This window comes from Hippoglossus stenolepis, chromosome 11, assembly GCF_022539355.2.
Source record: "Hippoglossus stenolepis isolate QCI-W04-F060 chromosome 11, HSTE1.2, whole genome shotgun sequence".
Lineage (NCBI taxonomy): Eukaryota > Metazoa > Chordata > Actinopteri > Pleuronectiformes > Pleuronectidae > Hippoglossus > Hippoglossus stenolepis.
In genome coordinates this window covers 24,228,803-24,252,649 of record NC_061493.1, presented here as the reverse complement: position 1 = coordinate 24,252,649, position 23,847 = coordinate 24,228,803, and the positions used below count along the sequence as shown (strand labels likewise).

General features: G+C 46.3%; 1 protein-coding gene across 1 annotated transcript; it reads left to right on the top strand.

Moving 5' to 3' along the window:
- Positions 1-65: 65 nt before the first annotated feature.
- dnaaf11 (dynein axonemal assembly factor 11) lies at positions 66-23,847 on the top strand. Its single transcript, XM_047342108.1, has 13 exons — positions 66-182; positions 814-889; positions 2,883-3,050; positions 3,270-3,347; positions 3,787-3,959; positions 4,159-4,370; positions 5,078-5,299; positions 12,108-12,185; positions 13,437-13,502; positions 14,304-14,373; positions 18,090-18,185; positions 18,907-18,998; positions 23,453-23,847. The coding sequence occupies exons 1-13, from the start codon at positions 180-182 to the stop codon at positions 23,646-23,648; spliced, it is 1,530 nt and encodes a 509-aa protein (XP_047198064.1). The 5' UTR covers positions 66-179; the 3' UTR covers positions 23,649-23,847.

Genomic DNA, 23,847 nt, shown 5'->3' with positions numbered 1-23,847 from the left:
GGAAAACGCTGCGAGCTGAGGGGGGAGAGCAGCGCGAGGGGACCCGGTGTCTGTGCACCGAGCGGGGTGGGGGGGGCGGCTGTCCGGCGGAGAGACGCTGCTGTTTGTTGTCGGTGGCTGGTCCCCTCCAGGAAGACACTTCCGGAACGCTACTTTCAAAATAAAAGAGCAATCACGACATGGTGCATTCACGTGCCGCTTGTAAAAGATTTAGATTAAAAAGAGAAACGTCACCGAACAAATGATTCCGTTCATTTCCCCTTTTATCCATCATCTTGGAAGGAATTGGTTTGGATGGCACAATTTAAACAGTGTGGAAAGAAACAATGTTTATCTTTATTCTACTGTTACTGAAAAGATAAGATAAGATAAAACAAGATAGGATAAGATAGTAAAGGTTTTAATAAGATAAGATAAGATAAAACAAGATAGGATAAGATAATGTAAAGGTTATAATAAGATAAGATGAGATAAGACAAGACAAGATAAGATAAAATAAGATGATAAGATAATATAAGACAAAATAAGCTAAGATGGGATACGATAAGATAAAGTAAGATAAGAGGATAAGATGAAATATGATAAGGTAAAATAAGATAACATCAGATACAAATACAATAAGATAAGATAAGACATAAAATAGGATCAAATAAAATAGAAAAAAATTTAATTAATTCATTTTCCAATATAATTTACACTGTAAAGTACACAGCTCAATAAGAAACATACAATTTGCATTATAACACAAGTTATTGAAATAACCTCAAATAGCTGTATTTTGTTGTTTGTACTGAGATTTGACGTGTTTAGTAGTTTCCTACAGCACCTGAACGCAGCACCAGGTCGGTTTCCACGGTAACGGCTAACAAACGGAAGAAGATGGTTCACAGTAAGTTAAAACAGATGAATCACTTTTAATTTAACTTAGATATACGATGTGTTTGTAGCAATGGCGCTGCTAAGGGGGGCCAGGTGGGGCCAGGTGGGGCCACCTTGATACAGTAAAGGTTATATTCAGAGTTTGTCCTTTGAAGCAGCACAGAAGTCTAAACTGAATGAATGTCAAATCAGTGTGGAGAGCACTGGCCACGGTCATAGACTTACTGTTGTAGTCTGATTTTTGAATTGAAAACCTTATTTTGTACATAACGGCACAGTCTGTAATATTTGAACCTCTTGTGTAAAATGGCCGACTTCCTGTTGCGTTAATCAAATTGCTGGCGGGACTTTTTTTCCCCATGATCCACGTGTGTGCCAGATTCGTGAAGATCGGTTAAACCAGACAGAATTGCTGCGTTTTAGGGGGCGCTGTTGAGCCATTTTGCCACAAGCATTTCCAATTACCACAGAAGATGTACATTTTCACCAGGCCTGATGTGCCCGCGGAGTTTGGTGAATGTTCGAGTATGTTCAAGCCATCAAAAACCGATTACTCTGAATATGTTAACCCTTTGATACACAAGCTATGCAAACCGCTTCTCATGCACAACTTGGGTCAACAGTGACCTGTGTGCAGTTCCTGTGTTATTTCATGCACGAGTGTTTCTCTGCTATATTCTATTATAGTTTATTCTTCCTTCTTCATTGAGGAGAAGGCTCCTTTGATGTCACGGAAGAAAAGTCATTCATGTCATCAAAGGAGCCTTCTTCATTCAGGAGAGCTGGATTCCAGGACTCACCCACAACTCCAGCTTGATCCTGTGGAACATAGTCTAGATCCTCAGCATCAGAGATTTCAGACTCAGAATCCAGACCAAGAATTGGCTCCTCCTCTTCCTCATCCTGTTCCTCATCCAGCATCTTTATGACATTCAGTAAGTCTGAAATGACTGGGACCAGCCAGACTAACACTCTGGATAAAGAAAATCAAAAGCATATTTTCAAAAGCATATCAATCAGTCCAGAAGATAAGCTAGTTGGCTAACAGCTAGTTAGTATTGTACATATTTCTCTTTCTCACTAGTAATGGATGTAAAATAAGATGCATCAGATGTGCAGAAGCAGCTGTGTGAAAGGAATGGCAGGTGTTCTGTAGTGAATTCATACTGTTCTGGTCATTTGGACCCATGTGTGAAAAAGTGATGTAGAAATACACAATTTACGTTTGTTTATAAGGTAAGAAAGGAAAAATATGATTTGTGTTAATCAAAAACAAGATATTTAATGAATACTTAGAATATTAAATGATAAAATACATTTATCGCAAACATATAGATAACAGGAAATGAATACGGGTCACTTTTGACCCATGTTGTGTATTAGAAGGGCAGTGAGACAAAAATGAATTTCATTCAAAAAGTAATAAAGGAAGAATTAAAGTAAGGATTTGTGATGATCAAAAACAAGTTAAGATAAAGAAAATAAAAACTGAGCCGGGTCACTTTTGGTTTTTGACCTGAACCGATCTATTAGTCCGTATGTAGTGACAGCGCCACCAACAGTGACGTTATATAACTATTCATGCTGTTAAAGCCCAGATAACTTCACCCAGAACTTCCCCCACTACCTGACTCATCACATTTATCTCCATCTTTACTGCACAGTGATCCAACGAGTATTAACAAGAAACATAGAACAGCAGATTGTCAGATTAGACGGATCAGAGCATGACCAGAATTATAAAAATAACCAGAATTAAATGATTTGGTTCCACAGTTCAGCTTGTTCAGTTTGTTAAAGTTTCATAAACCAGCGCTGGATCATCGGATTGAGCCTGAAGGCCCCTGAGGAGGACGAAAGACACTGACAACCCAAAAGAGTTTTAAATGAAGTTTAACATCTGGAGCAGTGATGGTCATGTGACAGCAGGCTCCTCTTCCCTCCTAATGTCGGTGGTGGTTTCTGCACCTGTGGTTGTTTCATGTGAGTGTTTTGTCGTCCAGTCACAGAGGAGATGGTGCGGCGGCGAGCTGAGCACAACGACTGTGAGATCTTCTCTCTGGAGGAGGTTTCTCTGCATCAGCAGGACATCGAGAGGATCGAGCACCTGGACAGGTGGTGCAGGGACCTGAGGATCCTCTACCTGCAGAACAACCTGGTCTCCAGGATGGGTGAGACATCACACACCTCGCCCTCTGATATGGTGACATCTATATGCAGCATTACAACATTGAAATTTGTTCAATGTTGAAATATTTAAATTTCATCTACACTGAATCAGCAGTCGGACAGATTGTAACGGAGATAACCTGATTGTTTAATTCACAGACACTCTGACATGTTTTGTTTTGAAATTTCTTCCACGTCTTATTTATTATTTGTTCATGTAGAGAATCTCAGTCGCCTGAAGAAACTGGAGTATTTGAATTTGGCTTTGAACAACATTGAAGTCATTGAAAACCTCGAAGGTTAGTATGAAAAACAGAGAGTAAGGTGTTTGGATAAAGATAACTGTGATTATATTTCATTGAAATTTATGATCTGGTGGCAGATGGGACATGGACCAAAGTAAAAAATCAAAGTAGACGTTAAATAAATGTTTGTCAAAGATGGATTCTGTTATTTCAGGTCGTTCTTATCTCACTGATGTTTGACAGGTGAGACTGACTCCTGATTGGCTGATCGTGTGCCAATCAGGAGTCAGTTCGTATCCAGAATATTTTGGCTTCATTTGCAGATAGTGGGAGGAGTCGGAGAAGTGTCGTCCATCTTTATTTGCAGTCTATGTTCACCGGTTACATCATTTTCTGTTAACTAATCAATTGTGTTGAACCAATAAAAAACATAATGTAGATTAAATTGTAGTTTTGCCGGCAAACGTGTCCACACGGCTTCTGTTGTGTTCAGGCTGCGAGAGCCTCCAGAAGTTGGACTTGACGGTGAACTTCATCGGCTGTTTGAGCAGCGCGGAGTCTTTGAGACACAACATCCACCTCAGGGAGCTGTTTCTGGTCGGGAACCCCTGCACCGAGTTCGAGGGCTACAGACAGTTCCTGGTTTCCTCTCTGCCACAACTCAAGGTAACTTTACTGCGTCAGATCAACAGCCTGGAATTTAGTCCCCTAACATCAGACAGGCGTCCTGATGGATGAACTCTCCCTCCCCCCCAATAGCTACATAATAAGAAACAAAATTGGTGATAAAATGAATTAAACAGCAGGTGGTTAGAAGTCTGTTGGGCCTGTCCTGGTGTAAGACGCTACCTGACTCTGTCCTCAGTCTCTGGACGGGACGGAGATCAGCCGATCGGAGAGGATTCGATCCTCACAGGGACTGAAGGAGGTGAAGAGACGAGTGTTAGAGCAGGAGAAAGAATTCCTGAGGAGGAGAGCCGAGGAGAAGGAGGAGGTGCAGAGGAAGGCTGCAAGAGAGGAGAAAGGAAACAAGGAGAGGAGAGGAGGTTTCGACGGCAGCTCGAACACCAACACAGGGTGAGAACAAACAACATCCTGTCAAAGTCATTGTTCTGAGCAGGAGGAGTCGCTGCAGCCTGGGAAAGTTTGAAAAACACAGAAGAAATGTTGGATTCAGGGTTTGAATCATACGAGAGGAAACAAACTCTGACCTCAGTACTTTATCAAGTATCAGTACCACTATTATACCACAATAAGGTCACTGTATAATACAAATTGAACTTAATTTAACTGAATAAGTAAAATAAAATGTATTTTTGATTATCAATTAATCTCCTCATAATTTTCTCCATTATTAATTTGGTCCATAAATCCTCATGAAATACAAAACAAAATACAAAGAAGAAGAAGAAGAGAATCGACAAAGATGGAAAGAAACAGGTTTTGTTCAAGTAAAACTAGTCTCAGATTATTTTGTAAGTGAGCTGAATGAAAAGCTCTTTGTTAGTTGTCACCTGAGAGCAGACATACTTATCTCAACGAGAGGAGGCAGTCAAATAACTGCAGCTTTATTTCAAAATGTCTCTGTTCCGAGTGTCGACCTGAAGACACTGAGTCTTTTCTGTCTTTGTAGTCGACGGCTGGAGGAGAACGAGGAGAGCCAGGAGGTGGAGGAGGATGAGGAGAGCCAGGAGGTGGAGGAGAACGAGGAGAGGCAGGAGGTGGAGGAGGACGAGGAGAGCCAGGAGGTGGAGGAGGACGAGGAGAGCCAGGAGGTGGAGGAGAACGAGGAGGCAGGAGGTGGAGGAGAACGAGGAGAGCCAGGAGGTGGAGGAGAACGAGGAGAGCCAGGAGGTGGAGGAGAACACAAAGCAGCGGGCGACGATCCCCGACCTGGATGAGGAGCAGCAGGAGAAGGAGTTCTGGCACACGCCGTGTTCGTTCACCCCCGAGTCTCGCCTGGAGACTCATCGCCACCTGGAGGAGAAGAGGAGGGCGAAGGAGAAGTAGGTGTTTAGGAAGTTGATCTGATTCAAGATCAGTGATTGTGCATCAGTCACAATGTCAGAGGTCAAAGTCTTTGAGGTATTTTGACTCTGCAGTTTACTATTTCGGCCACTAGATGTCAGTGTAACATAGGTCATCATCCAGCACAGGCAGCGTGAGGCTCAGAGCAAAACTTACTAACACACCGGCCATAAGTATGAGGACGCTTTAGTGGACTGACATCCTGATGTCCTCCTGACTGAGGACGGAGCAGAGGACGACTCTGAGCAGGACAGTTACGTTTATATCTGTTTATTGTAATATAAAGGAAAAGACTCAAATCATTATGAAAAACCTCAAACTTTGTTTAGAGTTTAGAGTTTGTGAAAAACACGACACCTTCTGTCTTTGGATCCTCGACTCAGACACAGAAAAACTTCAAGTTCTTTCCAACTGGAGCCACAATGACAATCAATCAATCAATCAATCAATCAATCAATCAATCAACAGAAAATCTATTTTGATAATCGATTTAATTTGCGGGTTAAAGATTATCAGATGTTATAATTTGCTGTTTACTTTGTCATGAGACTGTTGTTCAAATAAAACAAGTAATTTTAATGTAGAAATAAAGGTTAATGAATGATAATTTACTAATTAAATAAAACAAATAAATAAAGAGGAATAATGAAAATAATCAGCAGAATAACTTATTTCAAATTTGGGTTGGTTTGGGTTTGTCTATGAAGACGAACAAATTAACGTCTGACACAAAGTCAGAAGAATAAAGAATATGAGAGCTGTCCACATACTTTTGGCCATGTAGTGTAATGTAGCTCAGTGACTCAATTTAGGAATTTAACAATTTTTCATTGACTTCGACCCTGAGATGTGCTGAGGCTGCAGGAGATCCCTCAGCCAATCACCAGGGGAGCAAATCGATCAGTCACCGTGACGACAACGCAGCGGAGCTCAGTCTGATTTGTTTTCGGTACAAGATTGATAACGGTCATGGCTGACACAACAATTAGCAGGACAGATGAGGCTGCGTCCACAGGTCCCTCAGTCCACGTTCACCTGCTGCGATCAGCTGCTGCCGGTTCACAGAGACGTTTCAGTTCTGACGTTTCCTTTTCGAGACTAACGAGTCAGCGGGCGAGCTCGAGGGCGCCAATAATTCTGAGTGATTTACTGAGGCTGTGATGAGGTGTGCTGACTGCGGTTCAACTATGAAACAACATGGAACAAATCAAAGTCAGATGAATGAATGTGTTTCCTGGTGGCTGACCTCTGAAACCTGATGCTGTGCTCACTGACAGCAGCGTTTCAAGGGACCTGAGTGGCCCTACGTCCAACCAGCCTCAGAATCAGAATCAGACCTGAGTGGCCCTACGTCCAACCAGCCTTAGAGCTTATTAATAAACATCACTTTTATGTGTGGAAAGCAGAAAGGAAGCAGAGAGGAAGCAGAGAGGAAGCAGAGAGGAAGCAGAAAGGAAGCAGAAAGGAAGCAGAGAGGAAGCAGAAAGGAAGCAGAAAGGAAGCAGAGAGGAAGCAGAGAGGAAGCAGAAAGGAAGCAGAAAGGAAGCAGAAAGGAAGCAGAAAGGAAGCAGAAAGGAAGCAGAAAGGAAGCAGAGAGGAAGCAGAAAGGAAGCAGAGAGGAAGCAGCGGGAAGCAGAAAGGAAGCAGAAAGCAGAGAAGGAAGCAGAAAGGAAGCAGAGAGGAAGCAGAAAGGAAGCGGTTACAGGTGATTTGCAGGGACAAGGACACACATGTCGTCTGCAGAGACACTTCCACCATGGGACACCAGCAACATCATTCTTCGTGTTTACATCTGTGCACGGCTTCATCTCTTAGAATAAAGAGAATAAAGAAAGACTTGTTGTGCCACACTACGTGATATCAACCGAGCGAACGTTTCACTCAATGGCCGTTGATCGTTTCCGAACCCGCCCGATGCCCAACGTCTTCTGGGCCGCGGCGTCTGACCCCGACATTGTGTACGACACATGATGTGAACTCATCGCCGGTCACGACTGACGCTCTCCTCAGCAAATCTGCACGTTAGTGACGAGGCGCAGCGTGGCTCAGAGTGAGTCGACAAAGGATTTGATCAAGTCTCATTAAGTTTCCCGCCATGTCTCTAATTAACGCTCACCCTTGCAGTGACCCTCTTGCCGGGGTGTTAATGGGGTGTGTGTGTTGCACATCCAGTTCTTGCTGTGCAGTCGCTCTCGCTGTAACACACACACACACACACACACACACACACACACACACACACTTTTCTCCTCTGTGTCAGACCAGTGCTTTCAGCCGGCAGCTGTGAGACAGTGAACTGACGAGGAGACGCCAGCAGCTACACACCACACACTGCGTGATGAAGAGTTCCTCTTAGTTGTTCCTAAGTGTTGGTCGTTGTCGTCACTGAGTTTGGGTTTGTCACTGTTCTGATGTGGGCGTCGCGAGGCCGTGACTGTCACCGTGATTAAAGAGCGGACAGATAAACCTGGCGTGTGATACATCTCCAGAATAATAAACACATGCAGCCTCCTACACTCATCCAGCTCCTCCGGGACGTCAGGGTCGGTCCAGTGCTCGGCTCCGTCCAAGGGCACTCTGACAGTGATAGCAGCATCCAGCTCACAGGGGGATTCACCCTCCTGCTGGGTGTGATTATCAAACCATCAGCCCTCTGGTCACTGGACAGACTGTCCACTTCTGCTGAGGGTCCGTCCGCTGGAGGACAGAGCAGCGATTCGTTAAACACACGCTTATCTGGAAATACATGTGGCTTCGCAGTTCAGTGGTCATGTGGGTGGAAAACCTGCTTTAATCTTCAACTGCAGATAAAACGCTCATTTCCTGCTGCCGCTCACACTCAGCAAGACAAAAAGTATGAATGACGAGAGCAGGATTATCAGAGGTGCAATGTCCTCACGGCGCAAAATAGGACAACGTCTCCATGGACCAAAAGAGACAGATTCCTTCTTAAGAAATGTCCCTCAGTAGGACACGTACCTCACGTCCCTGAGGCCACATTACGATTCTCAGCTACACATCTCAGTTACAGGTTTCTGACTCCATTTGTTATGAACCACACTGAAACCCACTACATCTCAACAATAGTCCACAGTTCACCACTGAGTGGATTCATATGATTCATTTAAGAAATGAAGCCACAGAGGATCAAATATAAATCAAAGAAATCATTTTAATAAGATCAGAATCAGCTTCTCAGTAAAGTCTTGATCAAACAATCTGCAGCAGTAGAAATGTTTTTCCGTACATGTGACAGATCTCTTTAACTTTTTCATTCTTCTGTCGTATTAGAAATCCACCTCTGCCTCCTCTGACCCGCTGACCCCTGCTCGCTCTGCTGACTCACAGCGTTTTCATAACACCTCCAGCCATGCAGGCATAAATAGCTGAGCGATATATGACGAACACTGTGTAAGTGTCCTGCTGAGTCCGTGCTCTCATCGCTGCTCAATCTCCTGCCCACAGGAAACTCTCTCATTGGCCTGAAGATGTCGCTGCCTGTGTTTCCGTGAGGTTGAATCAGCTTCTGCAGCTGGATGTGTCTTCCTGCTTCTGCTGCGGCTCACACCCGGTTTATTTACATCTTTTTTTGTGCACAGGAATGTTGTCTGAATCTCTGTGTGGGAAAGGAATTCAACCTTTTAAATTCACCAGACACAACTCACCCTCAACTAAATCGCTTTCTATTGATAAGAAGTATGGTTATGCTCTGGATAAACTTGATTTGGGTAAATTCAGGGTTGCGGCGCCACTCAGTGGCAGTTGGCATCCTAATCCATATTATCTATATTATTAAAAGATGCCCGGCCTGTGTGCTGTCCAGGCAGAAAACCAGGGGGATATGGTGTTGCAGTTTTTATGGTTTCCCCAGTGCGGCCGTCACTTGGCGCTGACTTGATGCATGCAGTCGTGCCGTCATTGGATTGTCAGTAAAGATGAATTTCCTGTTCCTGGTGTGGATTCTGTGATGAGGTCAGCCAGGAGACAGTTCTGTGTTTAATGGCTGCTCTGCTCCTCTGAGAGGTGGAGTCACACTGGACGAACAGTAGCTCCAACCTGCCGTCGCAGGGCTGAACCTCAAAACGCTGCCAAAGCTTGAGGCTGGAGGAAAACTGAGACATGGATAAATGGATGCAGTTAATTAACATGCACGGGTGAGATGGACGGGGGAGAAGTGTATTTAGAGTTGTGTTCGTTGTGTAATATCTGGCGTGTTGCTTAAACGAGACCAGCTTGATTTCCTTGGATTTTAATCGGAGCTATTTGTTGACAGAACAACACAGTCGCAGTGGAGATTAACGACAAACCATAAAAACTCAAATAAAAACCTCACATCCTCGTCAAAGAGCTTTCAGTTAGAGCTGCATCTCCTGTCCGACAACCAGTCTCCTGATTGGGCGGCAGCAACTCAACCACTGCAGCTACTGGCTCCATCTGATCACATGATCCATACTCCCCCCCCTAACACTCGCTCTTCTCTCAGCATCGTCGTTAAGAGGAGCTCAGATTCTCACAACAACTTGTCATCACTGGGAACAGGAGGCAACAACTCGCTGTCCGACAGAGCTGCAGTGAATCAGTGCTTTCATTATTAAAACGATCAGATGATCTGCCTGTCACATCTCATGGTGTCCATCAGCTGGGGGAGTTTGCTCCTTTGTCTCGTTGAGCTCTGTGTCTCCAGCACCTCCTGATGGAGCTCTGCCTGTCTGCTGACTGGACTGTGAACGGGGCTAACTGAACGCTGTCTGAACACATCGTCCTCCCCTCAGAAACCAGCAGTGGAGCTGTCACCACTGATGTCTTCATGACTCAGCAGTTTGATAGATGCCCCATCACACACACACACCCTTTAAACAGGGTTTTATAGAGCAGAGAGCCACACGCTGACCTTGACGAGTCAACAGGATGTGACACGGGAGGAGAAGCTGCTGTTTGAATGCAGAGGCAGAGTGATGCAGTTGATCTTTTCAAGTGGATACTTGGCCTCCACCGCACCCCCACTCATCCCCAACGCACATGCACCACGTGACATGAGTTCTGTCTTGACCCGAGATCCGTCCTTCCTGAAATCTGTTCAGTAGTGATTGTGTAGCTGTCAAACACACAAACAGACATAACCTCCTTGGCAGAGGTGATTACATCACATGTCACTGGCAGATGCTTTTATCCAAAGCGACTTACATTTAGTGCATTCAACATCTACGAGGGGCTGTTTAGGTTCAGTATCTTGCCCAAGGACACTTCGGCATGCAGATGGGGAAGAACCACCAACCTTCTGGTTGGAGGACGACCGCTCTACCCCTCAGCCACAACCGCCCCGATTCCACCACTCAGGTGTTGGCACATTAGCAGCAAGATAATAAAAACCCTTCTACAATTCTCCCTTGTTACTATGAAAGACACGAACCCGTTGACTCAGGATGGGGGAGGTGTCTTGTTCTGAATGAATCCACGTTATCGTGCAGATCAGTGTTTGACTGTAACATTTACGACCACCCTGGTAATGGAGTGTTAATACCACTGGGCCCCACACCCCCACTTACACTCATCGCTGGGCTCTCTGCAGCCCACCTCACCAACACCAACACGAACTCAGCTTCCTTGAGCTCAGCAGATTGAAGGCTGTTCCGACGTCACGCTCGTCCTCGGCCGAGCTGATGTACGGCTGCGGAGGTTGTGACGCCTGACCCCCAGCAGAGCGCTGAGAGCTCACCCGCCTCCACAGCCAGCTCATTCATCGGCTGCTCAGCGGGCTTAATGGACGGACGTATGTGCAGTGTGAGTGTTTGTGTCAGGGCCGGCTTCATGTGGCTGATGGAGTGGCTGGTTGTGCAGCAGATGGTAATGAGAGCACAGTCAAGCCTCGGCCTCAGAGGTGCAGGTGGCTTCACTTTACAAATACACTGCATCTGAGTAGTTTAGGACATTGCTGTCTTTTTCCTGTGGCCACCCATTTGATTTTGTTAGTGTATTAAAGGTGTATTCACTTCCAGCCAAGGGACCCCCCCCCTCAAGGTGCTCCTGGGTAGAACACGACAATACAAATCTGTTGATATGAGCCTGTCACACACAGATCATAGACTATTAGTAAAAAACTGGATCCTCTTCCTCCCACTATCCAGAAAAAATAACTCTACATAATAGAGTCAGAGTCTGAGCAGTAGTGATCGTAGAGTCAAGGTCCAGGTCACACACACACTCCACCAATCCTGAGTCAGGACTGTCAATCAGCTGTCAATCATCACGTCTCAGCCTGGTTTTATATCATTAAATAACTGATTCAAACCCAACTGATCAGAAACACTTGAACAAACATCAGAGAGAGAAGAACGAGCTGAAACGACAGAAACATCTTTACAAACATTGACAGTTTGGTCCATGTCCCCTCTGCTCACATGGAGGAGTTCACCACCTATACTGGCTTGGTTTGGTCAAATTTGACAAACTTGTATTTAAAATGTTTGTTTGAAGATGTAGTTTTTTTATTTGGAAGCTGCTGCAAAGGCGGAGTCTCCTGTTTGTGGCTTCACACTGTGTGTGTCTGTCCGACAGTAACACACAAGTACACTCATCTGTCGCCTCCGTCTTTATGGATGCTCCTCCTGGAGGGGGAGGTGGTTCTCTCCTTCACCCACAGACCCCATAACTCTGCTGCTGTCGTCTGTCAGTCCACACACACACACACACACACACACACACACACACACACACACACACACACACACACACACACACACACACGCACACGCACACACACTTACACTGTGCTGTTTTTTTCTGCAGGGTGAAGGAGAAGCAGCCGAAGGCCTCGAGGACCCTGATCACCGCTGATGGACGAGTCATGAACGTCAACGAGCCAAAGTACGAACACAGTCGCATGTCAATTTTAAGTGTTTAAGGAAAAGTGTATTTTTAATTCCCAGACTTTATTCTGTAGATTCATCACCGTGTCCGTCTCGTGTTTGACTTTCCTGCTGAAATCTGCTGAAGTATCACATGTACCGAACATGACAGCCACACAAACACTCACACGAAGCCCTCCCTGTAGCATGGGTTGCCAGATAATGTTGGTTTTCTCAGTAATTATCTAAACTATGGCGGTGACATATTATAATTTGTTACACTTCTCATAATAACATGAGCGATCTCTAACTTTTCGGTCTGTTGCTGCACTGAGTAGCTGTGTGCAGAACAATTTGTTGCATGCTCACTCGTGCTGCTGTCGTTTATAAAGTTATTACCGTCCATGCAGAAAGTCACAAAGTTGGTGCTCACGTGCACATCGGCTACTGCCATGGATTGAATGAATTCTGTGGGAAATGCCGACTCTGCATGAAGACGATCAATGACAGTAAATGAAGATGGACGTCTTCACTTCCTCCTGTTGTTCAGACATGAAGCCGAAGTATCTGGGTTTCGAACGCGGCCATCTTGTGGTGAGGACGTCATTTAGAGTCTGTTCAGTCGTGATCATGGAGAGGAGCCGTGGCATCCAGGTCCCGCCCATACACGCACTTGACCAATCCTGAGTCGGTCTCAGCTGTCAATCATGACTTCTCAGCCTGTTTTCATTTCATCAAATCACGAATTAAATCCAAACTGATCAGATCCAACTTCTAAAGTGAGATTTAACTCACTGAGTCAGTTTCAATAACACAATCACAGCTCGTCAGCGGGTTTGTGTGGTCGCAGCGTCACAGTACGTTTGATTGACTGAGGGGGAGATCGACCTCCACTCAGCGAACACAGCGGAGAGCTAATTGGTTTCCCAGTCTTTCAATCTCCCCTCACATCTGTAATATATTTGTTATATTACTTCGTTCAGCGCTCGGTCAAACCGCTCGGATGGCGAGGCGAGGAACAATCTCCCAGCTGCTGGGTGGTTGTCGTGTTAGCAGCCTGGTGCTGGATTGGCCTTCTGCCGTGTGTGTGTGTGTGTGTGTGTGTGTCTTTGAGGGGACGGGACCACGTGCTTCACTTCACAGTCAACACATCAGGGATGTTAACATTGTCCCCTGTTCATCGGGGGCTCGTGAAGCCGAGTCCTGTGAAGTCTTGAGACGTTAACTTGTCTTTAATGTCTGGACTCTTCTGCTCTGTGTTCGTGTTCAGGCTGGATTTCTGTCTAACTGAAGACGAACAGAGCAACACTGTCGTCTTAGACCTGGCTGTGTACAGGTAGGAACCAGACCCAACTCTCAACAGCTCTTTATACAAACATCCTTTCAGGAGACATTTACTGGGGTTTCACAAACAGACGCCTGTTTGTTTGTCACCAGATTTTTATCATTTTATAGTTTTCCATCTGTATTTAGACATGAAATAGTCTGCAGGTTTATTAATAGATGGTATTTTGTTCAATAATTTAAAGGTTAAAGTTTGTCACTAGCTGCCGTACATATAATTATAAGATAGATAACAATAAATAGAATTATGCTTCTAATAAATAATTAAATATACAATATTAACATAGGAAATATGAAAAATTATGATCATGTAGATTGTGTAAAACTGACGTGGAGCTGCATCAAATCGAGTTTGAAAACGTGTGTCGTTCCAAACAAGTTTCCTCGTTTGCAGATCCCATCTTAACAGTTTTGTAATTTTCAGTTATTAAAGTCTGTCGTTACTCGTTACTTTGCATAAAAAAGAGTCAGTTAACTATTTGAAAATTACCTCTCATTCATACTGTAAGTGGATCCTGCAGAATGATATCAGCGGGACATGAAGAAAGGGAACCAATTAAAGTGAAAAGTCCCAAACTTGCACAGATATGGTGCAGCATGCTGCCTCATTCCTGTTTTTACCATTTCAAGCCCTCGCGGCCTTTCGTACTCAGTCTCTGAGGCCGATGCTTTTAGACAGGAAGTTTGTGTAGTTCGAGCCCAGGTCCAATCAGCCTGCTCCTCATAGACAGATACAGGTGTGCCTGTGTGTCTTTATACAACTGACCTGGACCTCCGCCTCCCTCCTCCACAGACACATGGACACCTCCCTCGTGGACGTGGATGTTCAGCCGACGTACGTCAGAGTCAGCGTCAGAGGAAAGGTACGGTGAGCCGCCGTCAGAGCAGACGTTGACCTTTGTTTTCAGTTGGAACATCTTTTTGTGTTTTCCTCAACACTGATTTAGACACTTCTTAAATCTTTGTTGACATAATTTCCATCACCGAGTTATTTCCAGTCAGTTTGTGCTGAATCAGTTCTGATGGAGCATCTCAGAATATTAAATACCAATAAAATAAATAAAGAGAAATCTCTGCTGGTGAGAACCGACCCACGTTTCAGAGAGGCCTTCATTTCTTCAGGAGAAGCTGCAGGCTCAGTTTGATCCCCCACACACTGCAAGCTGTGTCATTTAACCACAGACCGCTGCTGTCAGCCAATGAAGGTCCTTGCTCAAAGGCACTGCGGCAGTAGTTGCCAAGGAAATATTTCATGTTAAACTTGCGTTTAGCCCAGACCATCAGAACCAGTCAGTGTTATATTTGATATATTTTGCAAACGCTGTTGATGAGTGGCTTTGTATTGTGTTTCTCTCGGGTCGTGTTGGTTTCTAATTCCTGCAGAAACACACAGCGTCACATTCAGTGACGCTCGTACAACCCAGCTCTGATGTCTCACTGCGAGGTGTCGATGTAGCCGACAAGTCAGAGATCTTCTCCTCCCGTCTGCAGGCGGCAGCAGGCACACAGCCCAGTGTTAACATCACACGGCAGGATGAACCATCTGCCTCCACGTACTGTTTACACAACATAGAATCGTCCCGTCAGCCTCCTGCTCATTTATCACTCATTACACTACAAGTGTTTGTCAATGCTCTCTGAACCGTGATGAGGGTTTGAGACAGAAACAAGACGATAAGATGTGAACAGCAGGTACTCTCACCTTTTTGCTCTTGAAGTAAAGGTAGAGCTAAACAGTGGAGCTTGATCTCTGATATGATCAAGACTTCACTCTCACGCAAACGTTGGGATCTAGAAAAACAAACCTGACGGGAGAATGTGCGCACTTTTACACAAACGTTAACTTATGCATACAAACATTTTGGAGACGGGAAAGTGGCGATGCTGATGTGAGGAGATGAATTGATTCAGATTTCTGATCCACTCCATCATTAACATTAAAAGCAACAGCGTTATTTCTGCTCACGCGACACTGATCCATAAGAACCATCAACTGTAAGAGACACGTGAAAGCAAATGACGGTGATATAGTAAAAAAACAACAGTTACATAACTGAGTGGTTAATAGTTTTTAATAATATCTTGCACAACACTGCGCCTCTGTCGTATTCACTCTCACTCACTGCATCAACAGCAGCACGTTGCCACTCATTCACTTTAATTAATGACATCACTGCTGTGCCACCACACAGTCTGTCTTCCTTCACACCTCCTCTCATCACTTGAGGCACAATTCACCAGAGAAACCTCTTGGTCCGCAGGAGAGTGAACCCTTCTTTTGTAGACGAGGCCCCTGGAGTCCACGGACACTCGGCCCCTGGAGTCCGCGGACACTCGGCCCCCTGGAGTCCGCGGACACTCGGCCCCTGGAGTCCGCGGACACTCGGCCCCCGAGTCCACGGCTCACTGGCCCCTGGAGTCCACGAACACTGGCCCCCAGAGTCCACGAACACTCGGCCTCTGGAGTCCACGGACACTCGGCCCCTGGAGTCCACGGACACTCGCCCTGGAGTCCACGGACACTCGGCCCCTGGAGTCCGCGGACACTCGCCCCCTGGAGTCCGCGGACACTCGGCCCCTGGAGTCCACGGACACTCGGCCCCTGGAGTCCACGGACACTCGCCCCTGGAGTCCACGGACACTCGGCCCCTGGAGTCCGCGGACACTCGGCCCCTGGAGTCCACGGACACTGGCCCACACGGACACTCGGCCCCTGGAGTCCACGGACACTCGGCCCCTGGAGTCCGCGGACACTCGGCCCCTGGAGTCCACGAACACTCGGCCCCTGGAGTCCACGGACTCGGCCCCTGGAGTCCGCGGACACTCGGCCCTGGAGTCCACGAACACTCCTCCCCTGGAGTCCGCGGACACCCGGCCCCTGGAGTCCGCGGACACTCGGCCCCTGGAGTCCGCGGACACTCGGCCCCTGGAGTCCGCGGACACTCGGCCCCTGGAGTCCGCGGACACTCGGCCCCTGGAGTCCGCGAACACTCGGCCCCTGGAGTCCACGGACACTCGGCCCTCTGGAGTCCACGAACACTCGGCCCCTGGAGTCCACGGACACTCGGCCCCTGGAGTCCACGGACACTCGCCCCTGGAGTCCACGAACACTCGGCCCCTGGAGTCTCACGAACACTCGGCCCCTGGAGTCCACGAACACCCGGCCCCTGGAGTCCAGGACACTCGGCCTGGAGTCCACGAACACCTCGCCCCTGGAGTCCACGGACACTCGGCCCCTGGAGTCCACGGACACTCGGCCCCTGGAGTCCACGGACACTCGGCCCCTGGAGTCCACGAACACTCGGCCCTCTGGTCACTTTAACATCACACCTCCTGTTTGCCTCTCTCCTGCCTCCCAATGAGATGATCTGTTCACGTGTGCTCGTGGTTCATCGGGTTCCAGCTCGCTGTGAATTCATGGGTCGATGCCTGCTGCTGAGTTGGTAGCAGTGTGATGGATGAAGAGTCAGAGTTAGAGCAGATGAAATGCTGTCAGAAGCTGCTGAATCATCAAACCTGTATCTGACTCGGACACGCTGATACGTTTATGGACAGAGTTTATTACGCCTGCTCAGGAGTCGCTTCCCAGCTGTGACTTTGTATTTTCCACAACTGCAGCTGTCCAGTGCCAGACAGATTCTCTCTGTGGAAGATCCCAATGTTTACCAGCCAAAGTGTCGATGTTCATGATGAAACAGCCCAAAGGTGGAGGACTCGGTGTCAGCAGAGGCTGAGCTGTGTTCGTCACGTGTCAGGTTTCATCCCCACACGAGATCTGCTGAAGTGCTTTATTGTGAAGGGAGTCTCCGTTGTGCACGTCATCGTAGCCACAGGGTTTACCTCCAGGCGTCCAGTCCGCCACACCGTGTGTGGAGGGTTTTAATCTCCCACCAACAGACCACAGCGACCTCTAGGCCTGATTAAACAGCTGTTTGGCCTCACATAAATCCAAGAGGTGTCATTGTTTGTCCCCTTTTTTACCCTCCAGGATACAGTTATAAATCCAGAGCCCTGCAGGTCCGGAGCTGCTCGGCCCTCGCTGCCAGAGTCCTGAATGTCACGGCCCTGCTTCAAGCCGTTAGTGTATTTATGGATGGTTGTTTTATGCCAGGGGTCAGCCTGATTGGACGGGTGGGGTGATTTACACAGTGATGCATCAACTCAGGCCTTTAAAACTCCTTCTTTACATGAGCTCATTCAGAGCAGTGGAGGGAATTCACTGTCATCCGTGAGGTGTGTACAGTATATCACATCAGACTCTGAGTCAGTTTTCCTTCTCGCTGCCTGAAGTTGATGAGGTTTCCCCTAAATTTCCCCTTGGTATCAAATGAAAGTAGATTAAAAAATGAACTTGTCCTCCCACATGGATCATTCTGCTTTTCACAGGATTTCGTTCCGGTGACTGATTGCCACTGTTCTCAGTCGGAGCTATTCTGGTCACTCTCCCGAGTCCTTTCTGGAAAGCGTACCTATAAAAAGACCCGCTAATGATTAAAGTCATTTGACACACCAGGACAGCGTCGTTCCACATCAGAGCATTAATCTTACTAATTAAAGCTGTGAATAATTTACTCTGCAGATATTTCAGATGGTTCTGCCTGCTGAAGTGAGGCCGGACAGCTCGACGGCTCAGAGGTCTCAAACCAGCGGACACCTGGTCCTCACCATGCCCCGGGTACGTACAGTCACATGGCCGCAGCGCTCAAAACTTTACAGAGCAGAGAGAAGTGCACAAAAACACTCCAGGAGCCAAAGTAAAACTTTTTTTTTAACCTTTATTGAAATGAGTTTGATTGTTGACTGACTTGGAAAAGGGGGAATAGAGCCAACACACCTCGGGTAGGAACTCTGCCATCCTGTGCATCTTGTGTTGGAGTCAGTAGTGATCGTGGCTCTGCTGAAACATCGTGAGTCAGTGTTAGCTGTCAGTCACGTCTCAGGTTTCAGTCTTTGGGTGACAAACTAACTAAAGCTGTTTTCAGACCTGCTCTGAACTACGGACATTCTCCAGAGAAACATTTGTTTTACGTCTACTTTGATTCTCTTTTTTTGGTTTAGTCCATGTCCCATTTGCTAACAAGGAGGAGGTGGCGTTCATGACATATACTGCAGCAAGCCACTGAGGGGGGGGGGGGCCCTGAAGTCAGTGATTTAACTGACTTCAGGCGAGGTTTGTGTTTGTTCTGCTCCTGTGTGGAGGAAGGAACGTCTCTGCCATCAGACAGAAGGTGATGCTGCAGAGACAGAGCTGCCACTCATGATCCTCACATGATCCTCACATGATCCTCACATGATCCTCCGACACGTCCTGCACCACATCTACAGGAAACAGTTCAGAAAGTGCAGCAGCTGTTTGCAAAAACTGAGTCAACATTCCCCTCTGTTGTGTCTTTAAGGCTGAAGGTGAAATCAAAGTGTCAAAGACCGTCCCACGTCCAGCCAGTGTGCGTCCACACAGATGCAGCAGCTCGCCCCAGGACAATAACAGGTAAAGATTTGTGATGCAGGCGTCGTTATAATGTTCGGACAGGAAGGAGAATTAACATGTTTGCTTCTAGTCTCGTAAAAAAAAACGTACTGTTCTATTTTCATGGCTGTTGATTGTGGTCACGGACGATAACACGGGGAGAAATAATAAGTTTGTCCCATTGAGAGGAATTCGAAGTGGCCTGCAGGCAGCTCGGTGTGGTTATCAGAGTCAAGTGTTGGTCTCAGTCGACTGCAGTGTTAGTCTTAGTTTGGCCTTGAGTGGAACACGCACACATTCACACGCGTCCGGCTTATCAGGTCCCTGTTGTCCTCATTACAGGGGCCTGTTGTATATGAACAAGTTGATTCACTGAATCGCTCTCCCTGCTGATGACTGTGTGGCGGCCACAGATAACCTTGAGCAGAGCGGCAGCATCACACTGGGAGAAGCAGTAAAACACTTCTGCTGCTCAGATGTAGCTACGGGCTCAAACCAGCCAATCCAGAAACACGGGCGATGCTGTTACCTGATATTAGTTCTGGATGAGGCTTCATGTCTCCATCAACAGTTAAATTATTAACAGCAGCTCTCTGTCCGTGGTTCGACATGACGAGGGATCAGTGACTCTGAGTTGAAGTTCGCTCTGAGCGGAGCAGCTCCCCCTCTTCATGAAGACATTAGTCTGCAGTGCTGTTGTCTGTCCCCGTCTGGACGAGCGCTCGTCACCGCACCATCATCATTACCATTTCATCAGCTGGAGCCGCCCGCCGTCCTTCATCTGGCCTCATCCAACACAGTGAAGAGCTGCAGCCAGATCCTGCACCCTCAAATTAAACATTCAATAAAAATGCTAAGCTGCTCCGGCACCAAGGCAAGGTGACAGGTGAGCAGCGCTGCCGGCTGAGTTATTGCCTCTTTCGGACATGATTAAGCGGGCGACCTTTGACCCCGGGCTCACCCACAGATTCTAAGGCCATGATTGGCTTTGCAGTGTATGTGCTTGATGACACGAGGCAGAATGATGTGTGAGTCATGAAAGGTAATTTCAAACCTTATCTGAAACTCACAGCTCATGTCGCCTTTGAGAATGTCCCCAGTGGTTTTTTTTTTTGAAAGGTCAGAGGTCAGGGTCAGTGGAGGTATATTTCCTGCAGCAGAGTGATGGAGGAGCTCCAGGTTCAAGAGCTGGAGCCGCACAAAGAAATATGATTTTTCAATGATGCATTTGATCAGGTAACAAATATGTTTAATTCAGACTTCAGGGCCAGAGGTGACATCATCGGGTTTTTCTTTATTAAAAGATTCAATTAAATAAAACAAAGAAACTGAGAGAAAACTGGAAATCCTGACGTTTGAGAAGCTGAAAGCCGAGAATCAGCCGGAGAACGTTTGACAGTTGTTGCTCAGTAATCTCTCACCGATCGACTAATCTCTGGATCAATCACTTGTGTCAAAACCTTTTCAAAACTTGTTTTAAATCAATAGGAAGTTACATTTCTGAGATCTTTGAAACAAATCAAGTCAATACTCAAGTTGTCTGTGATATTTGATCCTGTGTTTTCTATGAGCTTTTTAATACTTGGACCTAAAGTGATCACATCTGTTCAGGTCAAATCGATCACTGATCATTTCAGTGGTTCATCCTTCATTTCTGATCAGCATCTGGTCAACATTAGTAGATTTACATGAACCTATAGAGTCATGGAACACACACACACACACACACACACACACACACACACACACACACACACACACACACACACACACACACACACACACACACACACACAGAGACGTGAGGCCGACTCCTCCCACCTCTGCAGGGAAGTTAACTCGTATCCCACAGACCCAGTCATCGTGTTCCTCGGGCCTGATCATCCATCCTAAGAGCAAACGCTGTGTTCGCTGTCGAACCCCTGACCCTGACCTCCTCATCCTCCTCATCCTCCTCATCCTCCTCATCCTCCTCATCCTCCTCATCCTCCTCATCCTCCTCATCCTCCTCATCCTCCTCACCTCTGCACTGGCTGCATCGATATTGCACCGCCGCAGCTACCAGTCAGAAGCTCTCTCATTATAACAGCATGTCCTCTGTGTGATAATCAGCCGTGAATTGCAGATACGTGGCTCCTCTGTTGACGGCCCCCAGACCTCATTACTTGTGAGAGATGACGACCGGCAGGCCTTTGCCTCAGGTGGCCGGCTGCAGGGAGACATTTTGGACTTCCTAACCAGAGCAGGCGTTAGTGGAGGAGCCCTGGACTAATGACTCCATCCATCTGGACTCCATAGAGAAGTGCTGACGATTCAGTTCACCTGCCTGTAACTGAGATGAGTGTTGGAGCCAAACTTAGACCCGGCTCCAACACGTCATACATCTTCACCCCCTCATCAGTAGCATATTCAACTTCTTTAACGTCAGTGTCAGTTAAAGAATCGAACCCAAGGCCGCATAAAACCTGCGGAGGAGAATATCGTTCACCTCTTCGCTTTCTATTTAATGTGTCGTTAGATTATCAAAACTAAAATATTCTTTATAAAATAACTCACAGAGGCTTTGTCAACCTCACTTTTATCTATACAAGTTATATCTGATGGTTTCATGTCATAGAGCGTCACAGCGAGCGCCTCCTTAAGATCAGCTCTGGATCAGGAAGTACATCGTCCATTGACGTTTCAGAAAATACTTCAAAGAGTTTCAATCCTGAAACCAGGGCGACAGCAACAAATATGTATTAAATTAAAAAAAGGTCAACGGTACAATACTGCGGCATAATAGTTTTGAGAGGGAAGGAACTACACATCCCATAAACCATTGCGAATGATCCCTTTCCAATGACTCCCAGCTGCTTATTCTTGCCACATCTCTAAAACAATCGCAGCATGTTAGAAATCATGGTTATTCTGGTAAACACAAGATTACGCTCTGGGCCGTGTAGAACTTCTTCATATCGCGAATAAAACACGTTTTTATGTGTGACCATTGCAGCGTGTCTGCTCCAGAGTGAATGATCACTGGATCCATTCCCATCGCAGACGAACAAAGTGAATCCATCACCTCTTTGCTGGGGATAAAAATGAACCCTGCTACGATAAAGACTTAAAACGTTATGTTATGAAACCTTCAGTTCAGAAACGGGCCTCGATCCACAGGACAGTAATGAAAATAACTCTCCTCTCCGCGGTGGAGCTCCTGGTGGAGCTCCTGGTGGAGCTCCTGGTGGAGCTCCTGTGAGTGAAGATGGTCCGTGTCCTCGCAGCTTTGTTCCCCGCTCAATAAGCAAGTGTCAGAACCCCAGAGAAATGAAGTGGCTCCTCCTCCTGCGTCCTGCTGCTGTGCACCACATCAAATTATAATGTCCAGGCTCCCCCTGGACAGTCGGCACATTTCATTAATATTGTCTTTGGTGCCCACTCGATAGACTGATACACACACACACACATATATATATATATATATATCTACATTATATACAACACATAAGCAGCCTCACAGGACGTGTAATTGGCAGTAAGATTATTACAGTGAAAAGGTTGAAGGTCAAAGTCCATTTGTGCTGTTGCAGTAACGACTTAACCAATTAAAATAATTAGATTTTCTAACAGTCAGTGCGTCAGTAAATGTCACATACTTTTACTAGTTTAAAAGGTTTGATCAGATTTTAAAATATGTTTCATTGTCACATTTGAAATGTAGAAACAGTGAATTTGTTTAAATTCGACTGTGATCAGTTCACAGAGCGTAAATAAGAATGAACGACACAAATGGCTCAAATATATGTAAACATATACATATATATATAATACAAGTACAACCAAATGTATAGAACTTTAATAGAGAAACGTTAAATATAAACATGAATTGTATTCTTTATTCCCCATAGTATGTGTGTACAGATTTAGGTCCCCACAACATTGGTAACACCTGGACAACACACACACACACACACACACACACACACACACACACACACACACACACACACACACACACACACACACACTGATCTGCTTCTTTCTGATGGTGTTTTCATGACAGCAGAATTTATCTCTTTGTTAAACCCACAGAGACTTTATGTGCTTCCCGGATATTAAACATAGTTTGTGCGACATGTGGTAATTTGTTGTGTCACCGCTCAGTGTCTGTAGGTTTGAGTCTGTGATATAACTCACGTATGCACAGACATATTTCTAGTGTGAGGGTTTAACTGTTCCACACATCAGACATATCAGGTCCATATTGACCTTGTACAATCACATTCAATCCAACACGAGCAAATGACAACACATTTATTGTTGCTGGACTTTTATATCAAAGTAATTCTTCTTTGTTTTAACAGTGGTCATGGTAAGTTCATGACAATCCCCTCCAACCTGTCATTTATATTCTCTGTTAACTTATGTCATGATAAAGAATATGATGTTATTGCCTCTGACCTCATTCACCCCCTGATGTTTTCAACCCACAGAAACCCGGACTCTCCCGAGTGGCTGGACGTGGACCCCAGCAAGCGAACCGCCCTCGACCTCGGCAGCATCGTGCCGGGCCACAGAACCAAACAAGGTCCAGTGGAAGCCTCCGGGGCGGCTCCGCCTGCGGCCGCCGCTCACTGCTGCTTCTCTGAAGGGTTTGTGGACGATCCCGAGGTCCCCCCACTCATATAAGATCAAAGATGGAGGCATCTGCTCACTGAGCTTCGCTCCTGTCGCCTGAAATCAGACAGAATTTGGTGATTCGTCGGCCAAGTGGTGGCAGCGACTGGTGCAGTGGGAACTTGTGATGTTTTCCAGAAAAGTTAGAATTCTTCACTGTTTCAAACCAGAAAGCAACCGATGTTTTATTAAATAAAAGATAGACAACGTG

Coding starts and splice junctions, on each gene's coding strand:
- dnaaf11 (XM_047342108.1), top strand. Junction 4,371..5,077: donor AGCTCGAACACCAACACAGG/GTGAGAACAAAC, acceptor GAGGTGGAGGAG/AACGAGGAGGCAGGAGGTGG. Junction 14,374..18,089: donor GAGTCAGCGTCAGAGGAAAG/GTACGGTGAGCC, acceptor TTTACTCTGCAG/ATATTTCAGATGGTTCTGCC.